This window comes from Silene latifolia, chromosome 4 (assembly GCF_048544455.1).
Source record: "Silene latifolia isolate original U9 population chromosome 4, ASM4854445v1, whole genome shotgun sequence".
Taxonomy (NCBI): Eukaryota; Viridiplantae; Streptophyta; class Magnoliopsida; order Caryophyllales; family Caryophyllaceae; genus Silene; species Silene latifolia.
The window spans coordinates 24,922,228-24,946,564 of NC_133529.1; the positions used below are offsets into that span (position 1 = coordinate 24,922,228).

The following is a 24,337-nucleotide window of genomic DNA, read 5'->3' on the forward strand; positions in this document are numbered from 1 at the left end:
AAACCACCTACTACTAAAATGCATGAAAATTGACTCATATAAGTTGTATGTTAGTTTTCATGGACATGCAGATGTCACAGACTTTAAGCCATCACTTTAGTTTAATCATTCTCGCATGCTAGATTATAGTTCACTTAAAATGAATTTAAACAAAGTTGATGGGATCTTCCTCTAAAACGGAAATTGAGATTAGTCTTTATAAGGGCAAACATCTATGAATCCCTTCTTCGTCGGTAGGCCTAATATGACCCCTTCTACGTTGGGTAAGTAGTTGTGTTGACTTAGTTTACCTCAACATCATAGTCCGAAGAGTTTCTCGTGATTATGATGGATAAAGATAGTATTTACAGAAATTTATCGACCAAGAATTCTAACGGTAGAATTAGCTAAAAGGTTAGCTTATCAGTTTACAGAGAATTGAGTCTTGGGGTCATTTATATAATTCTTGAGGGAGGTCAATTGTATAAATGTTTTGAGTCTTCGCGTTATGACATTAGTTCATTAGACTTAAAATAAAAATGATGCACATGCTTATTATTTTATTCTTCTTTCGCAGTGTAGAACACGTTTATTATCAATAATACTCTTACAACAAATGGCTGGAAATAACGCAATCCCAATGCCTAGTGCCACACTAGATCGTTCGTCCTGGCTTAAAATGTTCATGGACCAAATGAATCAGTCCACTCGACTGAAGAATGATGGGTCCAATTTTGCGGACTGGGAGGCGGCACTACGAAATGCTGCTACTGTTGACGGTAAGCTCAGGTATTTAACTGAGCCAATACCGGTCAACCCAGGCCCAAATGCAGGAGTCAACGAGTCACTCGCTTATAGTGATTTCGTTATGGAAGCGGGTGCGATAAAGAACGTACTCATCTTTGCAATGGAAACCAATTTGCAGAGACACTTCATTGCCCAAGGTGCAAACAAGATTTTCACCACGCTCACTAACGAGTTCTCAAAGGCACCGAGAATCGTTACATATGAGCATACCTGTCGCTTCTTTGATGCGAAACTCCAGAAGGGCCAACCGGTTAGCCCACACATTCTTCACATGATTGAGAATGTCGAGAAACTGGAGGCACTGAATTGTAAAATCAGTGAGAGCATTGTCATTGACCGAATGCTTCATTCTCTTCACGATGGTTTTGCCCTTTTCTGGGCGAACTACTATATGAATGACTTGAAAAGGAGTCCTCATGAGCTACACTCCCTTCTCGTACAGACCGAGAAGGATATGAAATTGAGTGGGAGCGTGAAGCAGGATGTTCTCACGATTTACAACAAAGGTAAAGGTAAGGGCAAGGCTCATGGCGACCTAGCTGTAGGTAAGCCAAAGTTTAAGAAGCCAGGAAACGGTAAAAGTGCGCCCAGTGAGACTAGTGGCTCACAGAGCAAGACAAAGAGTAAGGGCGGTGACATAGAGTGCCACCATTGTCACAAGACTGGACATTGGAGGAGGAACTGTCCCGTCTACCGTGAGGACATCAAGGCAGGCCGCGTCGTTCCAGTTGGTATGTCATCTTATATTCATATGATTGAGATTAACCATGCAAGTTTCGGAACTTGGGTACTAGATACTGGTTGTGGTTCTCATCTGTGTAATCATTTGCAGGGCCCAAAGAACATCATACCTCTTGAAAAAGGTGATGTGAACCTGCGAGTCGGGAATGGAGCACGAGTTGCTGCTGCCTCGAAGGGAACATATGTAATCCAACTCCCTAGTAGTTTTGAGTTATCTTTAAATAACTGTTACTATGTACCCAGTTTATCTAAGAATATTATTTCTGTTTCCGTACTTGCTAAAGACGGTTTTACATTTTCAATAAAGGATAATAGTTGTATTTTCTCTTTTAATGAAATGATTTATGGCAGCAGATTTCCATGAATGGAATTTATATCTTAGATCAAACCACGGAAGTATTACACATGAATAATAAGAAATTAAAGGTTGGTGACAAAGATCAAACCTATCTATGGCATTGTCGAATGGGACACATAAATGAGAAACGCGTGAAGAAACTCGTCGATAATGGGACTATTCCCACATTCGGATTTTCTACATATGGCACGTGTGAATCATGTCTCATTGGCAAGATGACTCGAATTTTCTTCAAAGGTGTTGGAATGCGCGCTAGTGACCTATTAGGACTCATACATACGGACGTATATGGACCTATGTCAATTACCGCTAGAGATGGCTATAGATATTTTATCACTTTCACGGACGATTTGAGTAGATACGGATATGTCTACTTAATGAAGCATAAAAGTGAGTCCTTTGAGAAATTCAAGGAATACCAGAATAGGGTACAGAACCAACTGGGTAGAAAGATTAAAGCACTCCGTTCAGATCGGGGTGGCGAATATCTTTCAAATGAGTTTGATCAACACCTTAAAGACTGTGGAATCGTTTTGCAGTTAACTCCACCTGGAACACCTCAATTGAATTGTGTGTCCGAACGGAGAGATCGAACCTTACTTGATATGGTTCGATCCATGACGAGTCACACGGTAGTGCCTGATTCATTATGGGGTTATGCTCTTTTGTCAGCTGCTCTTATACTTAACCGAAGTCCGTCTAAAGCTGTCGACAAGACTCCATATGAAATGTGGAAGGGAACGGTCCCTAACTTGTCCTTTATTCGGGTTTGGGGCTGCGAGGCTTATGTCAAGTGGAGACACGAGGGTAAGCTCGGCCCGCGATCGGTCAAGACATACTTTATAGGTTATCCAAAAGGAACATTTGGTCATTACTTCTATTCGCCTACCGAACATCGAGTTTTTGTTGCGGCTAGTGCGACGTTCTTAGAGAAAGAATTTCTCGAGAACAAGTCGAGTAATAGAACCTTCGAGCTGTCGGAGATTCCAGAACCAACAACCGAGGAACAGATGGAGGAAGCTGTACCTCCAACTGATGATACGGTTAATATTCCTGAGGAACCTAGGAGGTCGGGTAGAGACTCTCATCCTCCGGACAGATACATTAGTATGGTCGAGGAGAATGATGTTTTACTTCTAGAAAGTAATGAACCCGCAACCTATAAAGGTGCTATGGCCTGTTCCGACTCAAAGCTATGGCTCGAAGCCATGCAATCCAAGATGGACTCCATGTATGAGAATAACGTATGGGATCTAGTTGATTTACCTAATAAGGTAAAACCTCTACAGTGCAAATGGCTTTACAAAATAAAGCGTTCTGTAGACGCGCAACCAGATATCTATAAGGCACGACTTGTGGCAAAACGTTTCACTCAAGTGCAAGGATTGCATTATGATGAGATTTTTGCACCTGTAGTCATGTTATGTTCCATTCGGATAATCTTAGCGATTGCCGCATTTCATGATTATGAGATTTGGTAAATGGATGTGAAAACCGCCTTCTTAAACGGTTATTTGGAGGAAGAGTTGTACATGGTGCAACCCGAAGGTTTCATAGATCCTAAACATCCTAAGAAAGTATGCAAGCTTAAGCGTTCCATTTATGGACTTAAGCAAGCTTCTCGGAGTTGGAATCATCGTTTCGACCAAGTGATAAAAGAGTATGGTTTCACTCGATCGGTCGAAGAACCATGCTTATATATCAAGTCGAGTGGGAGCAAGATTGTATTTTTGATATTATATGTCGATGACATACTCTTGATTGGGAATGACATTCCTCTCCTATCTTCGGTTAAAGAATGGTTGAAGAACCATTTCCAGATGAAAGATCTGGATGAGGCACAGCGCATGATGCGTGCATTTTACATAGACTTTTACGGTCTCTTTTGGCACGCATTTCTATGTATTTGAGTGATATTATGTCATTTTATACCCCGAATAGTCTACTTTGTTCTGTTTTGCATTATTTATAGATACGAACCGGAATGACTGGAAATCAGCCTATTTGTGGTCCTCCAAGCTTACTTAAGAGAGTCGGCGTGAAATCTTACCGTCTTGAGATGCGTGAAGGCATCCAAAGGAATAGGAGAACACACAAGAAGTTAAGACATTTCGATCGAACTCCCAAATTAGCTCGATCGAGAGGCATGAGTGTCAAGAACCCCTCGATCGAGATGTCCTGTTCTCGATCGAGTAAATGCAAAGGCGAAGGCCTCGATCGAGATGTCCTGTTATCGATCGATGGATATACTTAGGGAAAGCTCTCGATCGAGCAACTGGGGGGTTCGATCGAGAGGCCACGCGCTGATGGGCTTCAGTTCAGTCGTGTTGTTGTTTTGTACGTTTGCTTTCTTTGCTATTTTTTCTTATAAATAGGCAAGGAATACTAGAGACCTAATTATCAGATTGAGGACGAAAAACGGAGACTGTTGCTTTAGTTTTTGGATCGGAAATACTTTTCATCGCCATTTCTCAATTCTTCCTTCGTTGAACTCGGTATTATCTTTAATATAGTTTCAGTTCAGTTTCATTTATTATGTTATCTACTGTCATTTGTTTGCCTTTATTGTCCTCTATTTCGATCATGAATAGCTAATCGCATTGCTAGGATTTAGGGTAGCCATGGCGTAGGAAGGACGAATTAATTAGAGTACCCGTAGTCTAGCTGTATGCATCTGCTGCTTTAATATCTTTTAATTGTTTGAGTCGACGCACTCAATTAACTGTCTCGATATCCCCTTCTCCTAGATCTAAAGATTGGAAAAGGAGTAGTTCAGCAGCGTTTCATTAGGATCTTTGCTAGCTAGGGCGAGAGCTAAACTAGTATTGCCTAGGGCGAACTAAGGACCGAAAGGTAACGTTTATTACCCACAGCGTGAACTTAGGGCATTTACGATTTAGTCCGGACTTTAGAAGCCATGGTGAACCGACAATCCTAGTATTCTTCTCTCTTATTCATCTCTACTCTATTTCTTTCTCGTTCTTTTTACTCTCTCCTTGCTCGTAGTTTCTTAGAAAAACAAACAACAAACCCCCCATTTTGGTTACTTTCGACAGACTTAGTTGACTATAGGATTCCCATCTCCCTGTGGATTCGACCCGACTTCCCTAGCTATTTATAGTTTAGGCTTGTTGGCATTTATTTTTGGTGTTGAACGACACGCATCAAATTTTGGCGCCGTTGCCGGGGAGACGGTGCAATTTTATAGTTTCTTTGTTTGTCTTTTGTCTCCGGGAATTTATTCCTTGAGACAGTTCTCATTCTTGGCCCGAGTGTTTTTTGTGCTTACAGGTTATAGTTCAACTATGGAGGTCATTTGTGGAAGATGTGGCGAATGGGGACACAGCCCCATTTCATGTATGGCTACATCCGAGAGCGTTCTAACCTATCGGAAGTATAGGCAAGGAGGCCCTTCCCTCGAGCTTTATGTTGATAATGTTTAGGCCGAGTACAACCTTAAGGCCACCATTCACACACAACATCTTGAGCAGGAATCTGGTGCGGATGTCTTCCGTAAACTACTCGAAAAGTGCGAGTCAATGTGCTTAGAGGAAGACCCGGTCAATGCAATAAGTTTGAGGAGTGGTTGCACTTATGACGGACCAGAACATACTCCAGAAAGTTCAAACGCCGAGGCAGGGATCACTGCAAAGCAAAATGACGAAGAATTGCTGAAGGGTGGTCGATCGAGTGAACTTACCTCTCGATCAAACAATGCAGAGGAAGCAACCACTCGATCGAGAGACGGTACCTCTCGATCGAGTAATCTGCACGATGAAACCTCTCGATCGAGAGAGGTTAGCAAGAAAAGCTCTCGATCGAGCACTTCTGAGCCTCGATCGAGAAGCCGAGCTCTGGACACGCATTCCAATGCTGACCGTAGTGGGGTACCCTCCTATGCTGCGAGGGTGTCGAGAACTGATAAAGGAAAAGAGAAAGAAGAGGACCCACTTCCTATGGTTAAGGTCCCTTACCCGAGTCGATTACGCGACACAAAGACGGAGAGACAATTCAGCAAATTCGCAGATATGGTAAGAAACATTCAGGTAACTATTCCTTTTGCTGAGTTAATTACCCAAATACCTCCTTACGCAAAATTTATGAAAGATATTATTGCGCGTAAGAGGGAATTTAGAGAAACAGCTACTGTCGCTTTCATGGAAGAGTCTAGTAGTCTAATTTCAGGAAAGTCTCCCCCTAAACTGAAGGACCCGGGTAGTTTCTCTATTTCTTGTGTTATAGGAGATATGGTGATAAATAGGGCGCTGTGTGACCTTGGAGCTAGTGTCAGTGTCATGCCCTATTCTATCTTTTCTAAGCTTAAATTGGGTCACCTAAAAATGACCAATATCACCCTACAGATGGCCGACAGATCTGTTAGACGGCCCTTAGGTATCTTAGAGGATGTGTCCGTTAAGGTGGGCAAATTCTTTATTCCAGTGGATTTTATTGTATTAGATATTGCTGAGGATACCCGTACCAGCATTATTCAGGTAGACCGTTTTGTGTACAAGTGGAGCTATTATTGATGTCAAACTCGGGCGTTTGACTCTAGAGGTAGGGGATGATTTGATTACGTTTAGTCTGCCCAAGACCTTGTCTAGACCAATGATAGAGGATACTTGTTATTCTGTTGATATTGTTGATGAGTCTGCTTACGAGTTTTGGTCGGATTCCTTAGTTAAGGATCCGCAGGAGTCTTTGATGTTTCTAGATGAGTATGCAGATTTTTCAGATGACGAGGATGATGTCGAGGAGCTGCTTGGAATTACTACTGATCAGATAGAGCTGTCTGACGTTCAGCTGGAACAGGTAGAGAACTTGGCACACACTTTGTGCTCAGTCGAGGTAAAGGTCCCCGAGCGTAAAGCTCTTCCCTCTCACCTTAAGTATGCCTTTCTTGATAATACTGAGCAGTTCCCAGTGATTGTGAGTGCTAAGCTCAACGACGAACAGTTAACTGCTTTATTGACTGTTCTTAAGAGAAATAGGAAGGCGATGGGATATTCATTGGATGACCTTAAGGGCATCACCGATGTCTCGCATGCATAAGATTGAGTTAGAGGATGATCACAAACCTTATGACGGGGGTCGTGAAAGCTGAATCCGAAGATGGAGGAAGTTGTGACGGCTGAGGTTATGAAACTACTCGACGCAGGTATTGTTTATTCAGTTGGGAATTCTAAATGGGTAAGTCCCATTCAGGTGGTACCTAAGAAAGGAGGTACCACAGTTGTCCGAAATGAAAACAATGAGCTAATACCTACTAGATTAGTGACCGGGTGGCGGATGTGTATAGATTATCGGCAATTAAATGCCGCCACCAAGAAAGATCATTTCCCCCTTCCTTTCATTGATCAGATGATAGAGAGATTGGCTTCTCATGAGTTTTTCTGTTATCTGGATGGGTACTCAGGGTTCTTCCAGATCCCTATTCACCCAGATGATCAGGAAAAGACTACTTTTACTTGTCCAAAGGGTGTTTTTGCTTATCGCAGGATGCCTTTTGGTTTGTGCAATGCCCCTTCTACCTTTCAGAGGTGTATGATGGGGATCTTTTCTGAGTATATCGAGTCTATCATGGAAGTCTTTATGGACGACTTCAGTGTCTATGGGAATGACTTTGATAATTGTTTAGCTAACCTTGATAAAGTTTTGCAGCGATGTATTGAGGTTAACCTGGTGCTAAACTGGGAGAAGTGCCATTTTATGGTAAATGAGGGCGTAGTCCTTGGGCACTTAGTCTCCAACAGGGGTATTGAGGTAGACAAAGCAAAGGTGCAAGTAATCGAGCAATTACCCCCTCCAGTTAATGTTAAGGGGGTGAAGCGTTTCCTTGGTCACGCTGGCTTTTATCGCCGGTTTATCAAGGACTTCTCAAAGATTGCTCGACCACTTACACAGTTGCTTTTAAAGGATGCTCCTTTTGATTTTAATGATGAATGTCTTTCCACTTTTAACACTTTGAAGCAGGCTTTGGTCTCTGCACCCATCATCTAGCCTCCGGACTGGAAGCTGCCCTTCGAGATTATGTGCGATGCCAGCGATTATGCACTAGGAGCGGTGCTAGGCCAGCGGAAAGACAAGGCGCTGAGTGCGATTTATTATGCGAGCCGAACTCTGGATGAGGCTCAAGTGAAATATGCTACCACAGAGAAGGAGCTTTTAGCTGTTGTGTATGCGTTAGATAAGTTTAGATCATATTTGTTGGGTTCTAAAGTTATTATTTTTACAGATCATGCAAATAAAAACACCTTCCGAACAAGAAGGAGGCTAAGCCAGATTTGAGATGGATACTCCTTTTACAAGAGTTTGACCTGGAGATTAAGGATAAGAAGGGAGCAGAAAATGTCGTAGGCGACCATCCGTCGCGTCCGACGCAACAGAGGGGGAGGATTCTCTTCCTATTAATGATTCTTTATTTGACGACTCCTTATTTTCTCGTTGATGTTTTTTCTGTTACCTCCGTGAATTCTAAGGATGGTGCTGAACCTTGGTTTGCAGATTATGCTAACTTTGTCGATCAGGCATTGCCACCGGATTTATCTCATCAGCAGCGCAAGAGATTCTTACACGATGCACGACAATATTTCTGGGATGACCCTTATTTATTTAAGGAGTGCGCAGACGGTCTCTACAGACAGTGTATTCCGCAGTGGGAGACCAAAGCTATCCTAGAAGGCTGTCATTCGGCCCCTTGTGGAGGACACCACGGTCCATCATCGCGTCGTGGCTAAGGTATTGCGATCGGGTTTTTATTGGCCAACTCTTTTCGCCGACACTAAAGTTTTTGTTGCTATTTGTGATGCTTGTCGAGAACGAGAAACATTTCCAAGAGACATGAGATGCCCCAGAACGGCATCTTAGAGGTTGAGATTTTCGATGTATGGGGCATTGATTATCAAGGGCCATTCCGGTCTAGCCAGGGTAACAGGTATATTCTGGTAGCTGTAGACTATGTGTCCAAGTGGGTGGAGGCAATTGCCACTCCCAATTGTGATGCCCGGACCGTGATTAAACTGTTTCGTAAGATTATTTTTCCCCGTTTTGGTGTCCCTAGGGTCGTCATTAGCGATAGGGGTATGCATTTTAGAGAACAACGGTTGATCGCTTTTGTCTAAATATGGTGTCAAACACCTTAGAGGTTTGGGGTATCATCCTCGGACTAGCGGATGTGTCGAAGTCTCTAATAGGGAACTAAAAGAGATATTGAGTAAAGTAGTGTCTAAATCACGGAAAGACTGGAGTGCTAAACTAGAGGACACGTTGTGGGCTTATAGGACGGCTTTTAAGACACCAATCGGTGCTTCACCGTATCGTTTAGTGTATGGAAAGTCTTGTCATCTTCCTGTTGAGCTAGAACATAAAGCTTGGTGGGCTATCCACCAGCTTAATTATGATGCTGACTTGTGTGGTGAGAAGCGTTTATTGCAGCTAGATGCGCTGGAGGAGTTTCGGCTGAACGCTTATGATAGCTCCCGAATCTATAAGGAGAAGACTAAACGTTGGAACGATAAGAGGATTGTACCCCGTGAGTTCCATGTTGGACAAAAGGTGTTACTGTTTAATGCCCGGTTGAAACTATTTCCTGGTAAGCTGAAGTCCAGGTGGAGTGGTCCGTACACGGTGACCGGCATCACTAAATTTGGATCAGTTGAGTTAGAGGACTCCGAGGGGAATCGCTTCAAAGTTAATGGTCATCTAGTGAAACATTATTATGGAGCCGATGCTGTGATTGGACGCGTCGAAGTTCTCTTTTTCGACGCGATGGCGGAGAGTGATGTTTGACGCTTATAGGTCGTGCGGGACCTCATAAACCTGCGCTTTTCGGGAGGCAACCCGATTGTATTTTGTTGTGTTTGTTTTTGAAACTTTTGACATTCTTTATTTCTGTTTGGTGTGCGTTTGAACAGTTTTAATAGAGTTTATGCGTAATTTGAACAGCACAGGTACCGTACTGTTGCTTACTGATGCAACAGCCCTCGATCGAGTAGATTTCTTGCTCGATCGAGTGGTCCTTCCCCTTCAAAGCCCTCGATCGAGATGTCCTGTTCTCGATCGAGTTTGTGCGCTGCTAAAAGACTCGATCGAGTGTTAATTGTCTCGATCGAGTACCGTGTTCTTTTCGATCGACCTGATCCCTTGTCGATCGAGAGCCCTACTAACCTCTCTTTTTGGTTCGGTTTGGGGAGGTCCGTGGTCTGCGCGCTTTTGTAAGTTTTCGGTTTTCCCTCTTTGTAGTTTGCATCTCTTTTCCTTTACTTTGTACAATGGGGACATTGTACAGTTTGGTTTGGGGAGGGTTTGCATCCATATCGTGTCTGCATGTTGTTTTTACTGCATTTCTGTTATCACGTTTCCTTACGTTTGCATTGTATTTTATTTCATAAAAATTGAAAAATTCAAGAAAAATCATGTTTATTTTTGCATTTTAGGTCGAGTCTGATAGGAATTTTTCATTGCTGATGACTGTCTTTTTGCTTAAGCCTTGCATTGTTTCACATCTTTTAGCAAAAGTCTTTGCAATTTCTCGAATTTCGTTTCAAAATGCGTTGAACAAATAGACTTGACTTGAAACTTTGGCAAACTACATCATTTTCCGAGGTTTAGAGCTTATAACTGGTGTCATCCATGACTAGTTCATGTAGGAAGTGAGTAGTTACTCCTTATAAGGCATGTAACATCAAATTGCATAAGCATGAGTTTAGTCTACTTAGTACCTGTATGCATTCGGGTCTGTGGTTGGTGACACATGTTTGGAGAGGCAACCCCTTTATTTCATTTTACCCATGAGCTCCACATAGCCAAACTGCCCATTTTGTCCCTAGTTAGCTACAATCCATATTTTTCCTACCCTGGCCGAGCTAGTAATGGTAGCAATGTTGGGAATGTGTTGATTTGCAGTTGGTTATTATATCTTTTCATGAGATGGATGGGTGAAGGAAATGAAAAAGAAAAATGAAAAAAAAAGAGAAAAGGAAATTCCGAAAAGAAAAGAAAAGAAAAAAAAAGAAGAAAGAAAGAAAAAAAAAATCAAAATCATATGCTGAAAATGAAAGACTATATGTTGTGATTTATACTCCCATGCTTAATCTATATCTTATGGGGAGTTGGCAATTTTATGGTGTTTAGTGAGTTGTGTGCATTCATTTTGCACTGTTTTGTCTTGATTAGTTGAGTATGAAGTTGGGAAGTTTTATAATTTGGATTCATTTGTTGCTAGCCGGCTATTAACCCCACATATCCAAATTCATTTTAGCCCCTTCTTACCCATTACCTCACTTACCCATATGTAAGTCCTCGGCATGTGTCTTGGTCATCAGTTTGGTTGGAATGCATATGTACGGTTGTAGAGACTTTATTCATGTTAGACTGCATGCATGTCCTTATAGGTTGCAGTTAGGTGAGTGTTCTTTATTCTTTCGATCTAATTTCACATATCACCTTATGCTTAATTGTGTGATTGAGCGACTCGTGAGAGTCCGATTTTGAAAGTCTTGCAAGGTCGAAAGTTCAACATCTTTTTGAAATATGCATAAATTCGTTTGCTTTGACATTGGGCTTTGAGTAGTCGATTCTTATGCATTAAACGGTTTGAGCCGACGGTCCTCAGCTTGTCTATGTTCTACTCCTATCCATTTCATCCTAGCTAGTTGCATTAGTTTGCTTGAGGACAAGCAAAGGTTTGGTTTGGGGAAGTTTGATGCGTGCATTTTACATAGACTTTTACGGTCTCTTTTGGCACGCATTTCTATGTATTTGAGTGATATTATGTCATTTTATACCCCGAATAGTCTACTTTGTTCTGTTTTGCATTATTTGTAGATACGAACCGGAATGACTGGAAATCAGCCTATTTGTGGTCCTCCAAGCTTACTTAAGAGAGTCGGCGTGAAATCTTACCGTCTTGAGATGCGTGAAGGCATCCAAAGGAATAGGAGAACACACAAGAAGTTAAGACCTTTCGATCGAACTCCCAAATTAGCTCGATCGAGAGGCATGAGTGTCAAGAACCCCTCGATCGAGATGTCCTGTTCTCGATCGAGTGAATGCAAAGGCGAAGGCCTCGATCGAGATGTCCTGTTCTCGATCGATGGATATACTTAGGGAAAGCTCTTGATCGAGCAGGGGGGGTTCGATCGAGAGGCCACGTTGATGGGCTTGATTGATTGTGTTGTTGTTTTGTACGTTTGCTTTCTTTGCTATTTTTTCTTATAAATAGGCAAGGAATACTAGAGATCTAATTATCAGATTGAGGACGAAAAACGGAGACTGTTGCTTTAGTTTTTGGATCGGAAATACTTTTCATCGCCATTTCTCAATTCTTCCTTCGTTGAACTCGGTATTATCTTTAATATAGTTTCAGTTCAGTTTCATTTATTATGTTATCTACTGTCATTTGTTTGCCTTTATTGTCCTCTATTTCGATCATGAATAGCTAATCGCATTGCTAGGATTTAGGGTAGCCATGGCGTAGGAAGGACGAATTAATTAGAGTACCCGTAGTCTATTTGTATGCATCTCTTTCGCTTTAATATCTTTTAATTGTTTGAGTCGACGCACTCAATTAACTGTCTCGATATCCCCTTCTCCTAGATCGAAAGATTGGAAAAGGAGTAGTTCTGCAGCGTTTCATTAGGATCTTTGTTAGCTAGGGCGAGAGCTAAACTAGTATTGCCTAGGGCGAACTAAGGACCGAAAGGTGACGTTTATTACCCACAGCGTGAACTTAGGGCATTTACGATTTAGTCCGGACTTTAGAAGCCATGGTGAACCGACAATCCTAGTATTCTTCTCTCTTATTCATCTCTACTCTATTTCTTTCTCATTCTTTTTACTCTCTCCTTGCTCGTAGTTTCTTAGAAAAACAAACAACAAACCCCCCATTTTGGTTACTTTCGACAGACTTAGTTGACTATAGGATTCCCATCTCCATGTGGATTCGACCCAACTTCCCTAGCTATTTATAGTTTAGGCTTGTTGGCATTTATTTTTGGTGTTGAACGACACGCATCAGCGCATTTTGGGAATCCGTATCTACCGAGATAGATCACGACGGACGTTATCACTTAGTCAGGAGTCTTATTTGGATAAGATTCTTGAGAGGTTCAGCATGACCAACTCCAAGAAGGGGAACCTTCCAATGACGTCTGGGATGCAGTTGAGTAAGTCTCAGTCACCCACGACGCCTGAAGGGGTTGAACGCATGAGTCGTATTCCTTATGCATCTGCAATAGGATCGATCATGTATGCCATGATATGCACACGTCCAGACATGGCATATGCATAGATTATGACGAGTCGGTACCAAAAGAATCCAGGTACCTACGGAGGACTATGGATTGGGTATTGACTTATGGAGGAGATACTAAGCTATGCGCAACGGATTCTGCAGATGCTAGCTTCCAAACAGATCTCAGGCCGGGTTCGTCTTCACTCTTAGTGTGTTGTAGCAGATTCTACTACTGAATTGTTGAATTATGATAAGCATGTAGGGCACGTTATTTCCATGGGAATTAAACGTGTTCCTGAGTTATGGTACTTGATTATGAATTTGATACATTATCGTTTTCATATACTATTTATAACTTCATCATTTAATATATAATATTTTGTTTTCATGTGGATTGTACTGACAACATTGAACGCCACAAAGCGAACTGAATTACATTATATTTGTTTTGGTCCGTAATCGCCAATGTGAGCTGATAACTCCGGCTATTATATTGTGCAGTCGATTGATGGTGGGTTCAACGAGCCATAAGTCAAACGGTTGACTGATCGATCACAGATGCGAGATTATGACGATACCTCGTAGGACAACTTTTTGTAACAACGTAATGGAGTCCTAAATGTTTAATAAACATTCGGTGCCAGGTCGTGGATAGGACATCCATTATGTTCCTAGAGTCGATTCTTTTGACTAACGACTGTGTCTTGAGATTAAGGCAGTTTTTGGGTGCCTTTGGTTTCTTTCTCACGGTCTGCCGTAACTGGTGGCTTAGTAGATTTTTTCTGGGTCATTTCATACTGTGCTTACATCTGCAGGATTCGAGTTGAGGAAAATATCCAACCCTTATCAGGTATAGTTATTTCTCAGGGCCACTCGAGGAGTTATAACTGAAATGCATGGCCATGCTCGAATGTTGATTCGTTTATCAGTTAAGTTACTCTCTAGTCGGGGAAACCACTCTTCATATTGATCGCTTGTAAAATACGACCTTTGTGAATTCGGATTTGCAAATTGTTTTACATTGAGTGGGAGAAATTTTATAGGATATGAGAATCGGTTATCGCACATACACTTTTGAGGACAAGTGGGAGTTTGTTGGAGCTTGTGTCCTCCACAAATTAGTGTGATAACATTTGTAAATCTCTTACAGGTTCACAAGGGTATACTTCGTATATTTAATCAGTTGATTAACGTTTACCTAATAACGGTTGGCTTGCTAGAAAGTTTGACGTTATTATCATACAGATGGCGGTGATCAACTGGTCCCTAAAGGTCCCACCTATAGGATGTGTTTGAGAAATGTGGTTATAGAAATATAATCATATTGATGCCCAAAATGACTAAAAAGTTAGTCAATGTGTTGATGAGATAATTATTTAATAAAATTAAATAATATTAAGTTGAGACGAATTAACTGTCAATCCGTAAATTAAATATAATAAGTTATATTTAGTTAAATGTATATAATGTTAGCTTGGACGAATTAATCTGTTAATTCGTAATTAAATATAATCAGTTGTATTTAATATCAACAAGATGAATGTGTCATAGTGGTAATAGTGAGGGTACACATACCAAGAGGTCATGGGTTCGATCCTCACTAGATGACAATTCAACACACTTTATATATTTTTTTCTTTCCTAATTGACTCCAAAATTCCGGTCTGTATAAAAAGAAAAGGTAGAGAATTATTTCTACCCTAATGCTTTTTCTTGACCTTGCCTCCTCTCTCTCATCACAAGAACACAAAAACAACTAAATTTTACAGAAAATTTTAGATCGATTCTAGCATAATCAAAGGGCATATCTCATATCGTCTTGGGTGCAACTAATAGGTGAATATCAATTTTGATATTGTTCTTAGGCCATATTTGCTAGAACCGAAGGTTAATTCTGATTCCTTATACTTTGTTTATGTATTTTGTTTATGACCTTTAATCATCATTGTTAAATCGTTATAATCCTTCTAAATTAAGGGAAGTATACAGATTATTTCCCACATGGAAATCCACCATTCCCAGGTGTGGAAGGCCATTTCGGGTCTTGATGATCAACTTGGGCTAAATAAGACGGCAACATCATGTCACAATGCCCCAATACGAATTTGACAACGATTTTTGGGATGTACCATTTTTGAAAGAGATGAGCCATGGTATTTCCGGACCGATGAGCTCGAAATTTTGGGCTCTTATTTAATCACCAAGTCCGTGCCATACCGTATTAATGTGGCTCATCACATGGCTCTACACCTAATGAAGCTTGCAAATGTTCCGGGGTAACGAGTCCCGCTCCATGTGGGTGGTGTTATCACCTGAATTGTCAAAGATCTTAACGCGCCGGTTGACCTCTCTACCTTAAAATATCTACCCGGTGATACCTTTTTGACCAAGGACTACATGATGTACTCACTTAAAGAGAAACCCCGTGGACGGACTCGAGTATTGGCAAATTCAAAAGCGGAATTCCATTCCACTACCAAATGTCGGGATAATGAAAGTAAAACCCGACGAAGAAATTTACCTCCTAGAAATTGAGGCAGAGGATGCAACGGCCGATGCTTCTAATGATCCACCCATTTTTTATGGAAGAGATCGGCGCGTCGCCACCACATCTACTCTACGTTACACCATGCCTCCGTCATCGTTTCAACAACCCCCTCCATGGACATTTCATCAAGGAGAGAGGTCTTCTAGCCAACCGTCCCAACCACCTCCCCTCTATCCATCTCTTGTTGAATGGATGGACAATATAAACCTCAACATACAAACGGCGGCAAGTGAGCGCAAAGTCTTGGGAAGGAAGCTCGACCGCCTCTACGCTGACCAAGCTTCGGGTCAATACCTCGTTTACGACGACTTTTGTAGATGGGGATATGTCCCCTATAACGCAAGCCACCCCTCCTACTTCTTGTGGCCCGATGGTGGCTACCAACGTGAAGACGGGGTCGTAGTCCATGGAGACCTAAACCTCCAACATGACTATTTTTCCGCTCCTATCTTCCCACCACAACAACAAAAGGGGCACAAAGCCCAATGGTTCTGGGGGGGGGGGGGGTGAGGGGGGGTGAGGCCTTACTTCAGGAGCAACCCGAATGCTTCTAGGTCGGGAGGTGGAGGCTTGATGGCGGATGATGGTGAGATCCCGATGAACACGGATGACATCATCCGTGATAATGATTTTGGAGATGGGGACTGGGAGGATGATGATGATTCTCAGTTGGCCTAGTAATGATGGCTTACCTTACTCCCGAATTCAATCTAAAGCACAAGTATGACTCCCTAAATCCAAATCTCTCATGCATAATTAGAATAGTTTGCAGTTAGTTTACTTGTAATATATTAGAAATAGTTCATATAATTGTATTCATATAGGATTGCATTAGAATTTAAATTTATTTAATATATTCACATATAGGATTGCATTTACGTAGTATAATTTGCATTGTATTTCAATTTTTGCATTTAGTTAGAATCATGCATTGCATCCCTATTTAAAAATACAAAAAAATTGAAAAATTAAAAATCTTCAAAAACATGCATTTACTTTCGGGAATCCCTCCACACATTTATTTCCTTTGGAAATCATGTAAATAAATAAGTGTGGGGTGGAAATTCTATTATTTTAAAAAATACAAAAAATGTTATTTACTTCCAAATATTCAAACAAAAAATCCAAAAATATGTTCTTTCATTTCAAAAATTGCCTCTTAACCACACTTCATCCATCATTGGATGTTGTAAATATCAAGTGTGGGGATGATGCCCAAAAAAAAAAACATGTTATTTCAATTTTAAGAAAATTTCCAAAACCACAAAAACAAGTTTTTCATTTCAAAAATTTTTCAAAAATACAAAAACATGTCTTTAATTTTTCATATTTCTTCCCTATATTTTGTTCCATCGAGGACGATGTATATTTTACGTGTGGGGAGGAAAATATCCGCTTTGTGTATAATTATATATATTTACTTGTAAATTTGAGAAAGTTTCAAAAAATGCCTAAAAATTAAAAATTTTCAAAAATTCCAAATTTTTTTGCATTGTATATATATATTTTGTTCAACAAGAGGCATAGGCATTTGGAACATTTGAAGCAAAAGGAGATTAGAAGACGCTCGGTATAACCGCTCTTATCTCTTTCTGCTTTACCATTCTTTTCCTTTATTTTGTTAAATATATGAAGGAGGACGGGATTTTGTGCTACGGATGTTCCCTTAGGGAACTTGTGGTTTCTGTGGTTGATGTGTTACTAGGATTTAGACAAATTTGTTGCATGTTTCAATTTCACGTCATTTACATTTCCGCATGCATTTGTCACATGTAAATATGTGTAGTATTAACTTATGTTTTGCATTGAGTTTATATATAAATGTTTGGCTAAAATGTGGTCTAGGGAGGGAGTATGATACCCCAATAATGGCCCTCCCCGTGGCTCGCACCCGTGTCCATATGGTTAGTATTTGGGAAAAAGGACATGTCTAACAAGTCTTGACCACCTTGTGGGATCGAGAGGACCGTAGGCTAGACCTAGACTTCGACCTAACTACGTATAAGTGAGGAATAGAGCCTCCTTTGGGGTCGGTTCATCCATAACCGACCCCCGTTTAGGATTGTGAATATGTCTCCTCGCGAGACGTGCCATGTCAATATGCATAAATGTGTCATTCATTCCTTAGACCGTGAGTTGTCCTATTTTTGTGCATATTTTATGAAACAAACTCGTTGTTCATACTTGTTTTAGCCTCACATTGCCAACCTAGTCCTTATTTCGACCCTTTAAATTATGACCCACTTTTTGTTTAACCCCCTTGAGCCTTGAGCCTTTTATTTGGCATAACTACTAAACAAACCACATTCCAAAAATGACCTTCCTTGATCAAGAAGTTTTCAAGTGTTTGTGATTGTAAGAGGGATGGTTATTGAGTCCTAATTAGTGAACCGTAGCTAAGTTCACTTGAGTTGAAATTTCAGTTTTAATTTGGCAATTTGTATATAAATAAGAGGTTTTGAAAAAGGAAAACAAAATAGAAAACAGAAAAATTGAGAAAAGAACAAAAAAGATGTTAGCACGTGTATTTATGGGATTGTACATATTAGTTGAGATGAGAAAAAGTCAAAGCAACACCCCAACTCATCATCTAGGGGTAGAAAAAAACGTTGCTAAATAAAAAAAAGGCATATGATGTTTTTTTCAAATGAATCGGATTTTAAATGTGATGTTTAGTAACCAATTTCATTACTTTTGTTTAATTCATTTGTTGTAATAAAGTCGACAAGAAATAATTTTGACAACTCCTGGATATCAACTTCACATTGTCCAAACGGTGCTTGCACCAATCCTGTTCCGACCTATCCCTAAGACCCGTTATAACCCTTTGTTTCATTTTGTGTGCATTCTTCCTTTTTGCATCTCACATGGTCATAGGATATGATTACACATTAGATTGCGAGCACGTTTCACGAGTCGTAGTAGGAGAGTGTTTTGGTTACTTTTTGCACAAGAAAACACCCGTTCTTCAAATGTTTGACGAGTGAAAACCGCGACGAAGTTTGTAGTCTAGGTCTCCTTAGTCATGGGTCTCTCTTGGTTGAATCTTGAGTTGTGTCATGTAAATCTTGTAGGACTAGCCTTGCTTCCCCTTTCCCACCTTATAATGTGTTTCTTTGGCTTTTGTGGTCACATTTGGGTTGCTTGGGCCATCCTTAGGGGTTGGCACCTCGTTGGGATTTTGAGACGGTATCTCCCGACCTAGACCTTTCATGTTTAAAACAAAACGGCCGCTTAGATGAGGAAGGCGGCTTGACTTTTTGTAATGCTTCTTATATGTTGATTCGTGCTTAAATGTTGGATGTGTCAAAAAATTTCCACAAGCCCCCACTTACCTTGCAAAGGAGCACATACCTCATTGTGTTTCATTGTGAGTTGAAGGGACGAAGAAGGCCCGTTAATTGCCTTTTATCGAATATTATTAGCTTAAGTTAAGTAGAGGGGTGAATAAGAGTCAAAAATTTTGCTCACTTACTCGGGAACGAGTAATGTCCAAGTGTGGGGAGGTTTGATATATGATTAAATTGGACCGCTTTCCCTCCCCTTTCCTATGCATGATGGCCCATTTTGAGATGGGTTATGTGTCCTTACTTGCATTTTGTGCCCAATTTCGCCTTCTATGAGTTGTGTCTCATTTTACAGGTTTTGAGACGGAAATGAAGAATTGGGAGCAAGGAAGGTTGTCCGGAAGATAGCATAGGGAAGAAGAGAAAGAAAAGCTGAGAGAAGGTTCTCTACCGGTAGGCCGGCAACCGGCACGGAACCCCCACCTTATCTCCAAGGAAGAAAAGAAGTGATGAAAAGCAGAGAAGAGCTCTCTGCCGGTAGGCCGGTAGCCGCCAGGGAACCTTCCCTCATGCCTTAGGAGAAATTTGAAGTTTTTTTGTTCCAAAGAAAAATAGGCGCGTTGCCGGTAGAGGCACCGGCAGCAGGTGGCACGGCAAAGAGTCCAAGAAGAAAAAAAGGGTGTCTCCTACCGGTAGGTTGGCAGCCGGCTAGCCGGTAGGGACACCAGTTCCAAACTTAGCCAAATTTTGAAGGATGAACTATAAAGGAAGCCAAATAGAAATGGGCTCGCTGACGGTAGCAATCCCGGCAGCCGGTCAGCCGACGCAGAGCGACAACACGCAAATCAACACCTACCCCTCATTTATGACCTAATTTTATGGAAGACTATATATATACCCCCTCATAATTCTATTGTAAACATTACCCTAGACTACTAATCATTCCCTAATTTATGCAATCTTTCCTTAATCAAAGCATTACTCTTTCCTTAATTATAGCTTAATTACTCTTTAGTTTATGTTAGATCTACTCATTCCAATAGTTTACATCTAGTTATTGGGTTGTAGTTTTAAGACTTGAAGAAATTCATCTTCTTTATATCAATCCAAATTTCCTCCTTTAATTAGTATTGGTATAATTCTCATCTTTATTTTATTTCCTTTCAATTATTTACATGTTTATGTTTTTTTTTTATTTCCTATTTGTTAAAAGTGCTTTCCTTTGTTTGTCTCATGCTAAAGTCGTCACCTTTTATGTTTATTGTTGCAATTATGTGTGAATAGTGCCATACTAGGGTAGAGGGGGAGCTTGTGTAGGGTTTTACGTCTTGATTGTTGGTTTTGATACAAAGGGGAGTCTTTGAGTAAATGATTTGTTTCTGTGCACACCAAGTGTTTGTTGGAAGGCTTGAATGAGAATTTAAGTTCCTTCATCTTTTATTGCATGCTTAGGTGAGAGCTTAGGCTTATGTTAAGTTTGTGTGTGACAATAGCATGTTTAAGGAGTGTTAGAGCGAGTGTTTGACCCGACCTAGCCTAGAGGACCGTCTCACACTGAGGGCCGGAGACCTTCCTTGACCTTGCTTTTAGACTACCCTAGTGGTAACCATAAGTCAACCATACCCTGCACTAGTGAACCCAAGCACCCTAGCCTCTTAATATCCTGAGTTTAATCTTGTCTTTTACTTGCTTATTTTTGTTTTCCTTGTCTTAATCGTAATTCATCTTTAGTTACCAACCAACTTTCCTTTGGCTTGAATTAAACTAGGATTAACTAAACCGTCTTAGAACCATAACTTTTCGTCCCTTGAGTTCGACCCTCACATCTACAACGATCACTCGTTATACTTGCGAGGTTACAAATATAAAGCACATCACCTATGCGGAGGACATGGAGCTGAGTCATCTGAGTCTGGCTCTCCGTTTCGCGAGAGGGTTGTCATTGAAGATTATGGAGAAACTCCCTGCTGGGGTAATATCGGACCTAAATAAGGTTTGTGAGAGGGTGGGAAATGCTGAGAGGTTGGTTGACATGGCCAAGGAGGCCAATGAAAAGAGAAGTGAGAAAAGAAAGGCTGAGAATGAAGATGGTAACCAGTCAAGCTCCAAGCGTGGTAACCTTAATCAGGTTAGAGCTTATTTTGGTGGGTCTAGCTTTAGTGGGGGATCTCGCTTTAGGGGAAGAGGTGGTCGGAGTGCTATTGAGAACTCTACCTTACACTATTTCAACTGTGGCGGGATAGGCCACAAGCAATTGAGTGTAAGAGTGCTGGGGGAGGAGGCTTCCAGCGATCATATTAGGGGAACTATTCGTAGGCTCCGAGCCAGAGTATGGCGAGTAATAGGCCAACTGCGTCATGGAATAGCCAGGGTGGGCCGAACCACAACAATGACGACTATAACTGCAACAGTGGTGGATCTTATCAGCACCCGAACAACGGTGTGAACCAGATTTGGCAGTCTGGCCCAGAGGTGGCAGACTTTGTAAGTTTTAAAACTTTCTTTCTGTGGTTGCTCCGCCAAGGTGGCGGTTAAACTTGGGGCCGTATATTGGCCATGTTTTGAAATGCCCCTTGTCATAGTTTGGCAAGGTTTTAGTTTTACATATCGTGTGTTTGTTATTTATTTTCCCTATTTTTAGGAAGTTTGCCGTGTCAGCCTACTTGACTGATTTAGGCGAGTCCTGTCATCCTGAAAAGGTCGACGTTCTGACTCAGCTAGCTGCCGTGTCAGCCTGATGGCCGATTTAGGCATATGCCGCAATGTAGGGAGAAGTAGCCGTGTCAACCTAGGAGGCTGATTTAGACCAGCCTGGTCAGCCTGAATAGGGTGATCCAGACTAAGCTAGTCTGCCGTAATGCCGGATGGTCGATTTAGGCGTATCAGATTTTGGACTACTTCACCTTGTTCATGACGCAAGGTGTGTTCATCACGTTTAAAGCCGCAGGGGCGCAATTTAGGCAAGTTTATCGTCGTTTCTAGGACCAATGGGGACGCCGCAGGATTCAGTAGCGCAGATATCCCTACGTTCCATGTTCGTGTTCATGCATCTTTCGGGGCCCCGATTAATTGCGATTAGTGCGAGCTACGTCCCGGGGTGGTATCGAGGTAGCCGGGTGAGCGTATTCGGTTGCACAACCTGGCTCCCTTTCGTATGTTCCATCCTTTGGTGAGGGTGCTCTTTTGTGGAGAAAATAGGTTAGGCATGTTGGAGTGTCGTGTGCCTTGTCACCCCGCGTTGACAGTTGACAGTCCTGCTAGACATCCTTTCAAAGTACCATAAACACTAGGATTCAAAGTGATGTACTTAGAGAAGCCCGAAAATAAGAAAATCTATTAAAATGATGTGAAGTACCTGTCGCCATCTCATGGGGTACCAGAGCAATTGTGGTCCCAGGACGCTGCCAGACCATACCACCTAATAGTAGTTTAAAGTTTTAAAAGAACTATATACACCAGAAATAAAAGTGAAATTGGCAGTATGTCTACTACCGGATTTTTATTTTAACTTTAAAAGTGATTTGGCTTTTCATTATACATCATTCTGAAAGCTAAAGTCTACTTATTATTAAAAGTAATATCTCTTCAGGTGAAGTATGTTCCATGGGCGTTGTATGATTTGACCGTCCATAGTCATCAGTCTGTATGCACCATGGCCAACAACTCCTTCTACCTGGTATAGTCCTTCCCACTTGTAGGCGAATTTGCCTGCTTTTCGATTCTTTGTGTTTTGAAACACTTCTCGGAGAACTAGGTCTCCTACCTCCAGGAGCCTGACTTTCACATTCTTGTTATAACTCCTGGCCACAGACTGTTTGTAGGCAGCCTGACGGATTTTTGCGCTTGCTCGCAGCTCGTCAATTGTGTCCAAGCTTCTAATCATCTCTGCGTTGTTCAGTTCCCCTGTCATATTTTCATACCTGTGAGTGGGAACTAGAACTTCTGACGGAATGACTGCTTCTGCGCCAAACACCAGGCTGAAGGGTGTTTGACCTATTGCTATCTTTGGTGTCATTCTGTCTGACCATAACACTAGTGGCAATTCATCTGCCCACTTTCCTCCTAACTCCTGTAACCTCCTTCTTAGATTGTCCATGATGATTTTGTTGCTGGATTCAGCTTGCCCGTTGGACTTCGGAGTCCTAGGTGCTGACTTTTTTAAGGTGATGTTCCACCGGCACAAAGATCCTCGGTATCGTTGGAGATGAATTGTGAACCATTGTCACATATGATTTCTGATGGGATACCAAACCTGCAAATGATGTTTCGTTTTATAAACGAAATGACCTGTTTATCTTTTACCTCTGTGAATGCTTTTGCTTCTATCCACTTAGAGAAGTAATCTGTCAATCCAAGCATCAAGGTTCTGTTTCCTGTGGCTCGTGGTAGAGGGCCTACTATGTCCATGCCCCATGCCATAAATGTCCAGGGAGAAATGATAGGATGCAGGGGCTCTGCTGGCTGATGGATCATTGGTACTGAGCACTGGCAGGCGTCACATTTACGTGCGTACTCTGCTGCATCTGGCTTCATTGTAGGCCAATAGTATCCCTGTCTGAGGGCTTTATTTGCTAGACTCTTGCCCCCTGTATGGTTTCCACATTCGCCACTATGGAGAGCATGTAACACAGTCTGTGCTTCTTCCTTGTCCAGGCACCGTAGGTAGGGGCCTGCTAGCGATTTTCTGAATAATATATTATCAATAAGTATGAATCTGGAGGCCTTCACTCTAAAAGCTCTCACTTCCTTCTTGTCATCTGGTAGCTTGTTATGGCGAGCGCCTAGGTAAGGTGTGCGCCGTCGCCGCTTGTTCATTTGTTTTGGCGTCGCCTGTATGGCCGGGAGGTCTCACCTTCCTCTCAGAATCGCCTGGACTTTTTCTCGCTCTCGTGGGTCCTCCAGTTCACCTTTATCTATTTCATCCGCTTCTCGGATGGAAGGCTCCAGCATGTGTGCTATTGGAATCTTTGGATAGTTCTGTTAGTTTAAATGTTGCCCCCAGAGTTGCCAAGGCGTCTGCTTCCACATTCTAATCTCTAGGGATCTGCTTAAGCTTGCAAGTTTTGAATTTCTGTTTTAACTCTTTTGCTACTTTCAGGTATGCAATCATCTTTGAATCTCTGGCTATAAACTCATCATTCACGTGGTTGACTATTAACAGAGAGTCACTGGATATGAGCAGGTGTCTGACCCCTAACTCCAAAGCTAGCTTCATCCCTAATATCAAGGCCTCATACTCTGTTTCATTGTTGGTTGCCTTGAATTCACATCTTACTGCTTGCGCTATCAGGTCTCCCTGTGGTGACCGCAGGATTAATCCCACGCCTGCCCCCCTTTGGTTGGAGGCTCCGTCAATATGCATCTGCCAGACTTCTGTCTCCTTG

At 41.6% G+C, this 24,337-nt stretch overlaps 1 protein-coding gene across 1 annotated transcript; it reads left to right on the top strand.

Annotated features, from left to right (window-relative positions):
• Positions 1 to 5,913: 5,913 nt before the first annotated feature.
• On the top strand, positions 5,914 to 6,414 carry LOC141651254 (uncharacterized). Its single transcript, XM_074458973.1, has one exon. It carries the CDS (start codon positions 5,914 to 5,916, stop codon positions 6,412 to 6,414), a length of 501 nt encoding a protein of 166 aa, XP_074315074.1.
• Positions 6,415 to 24,337: the final 17,923 nt, after the last annotated feature.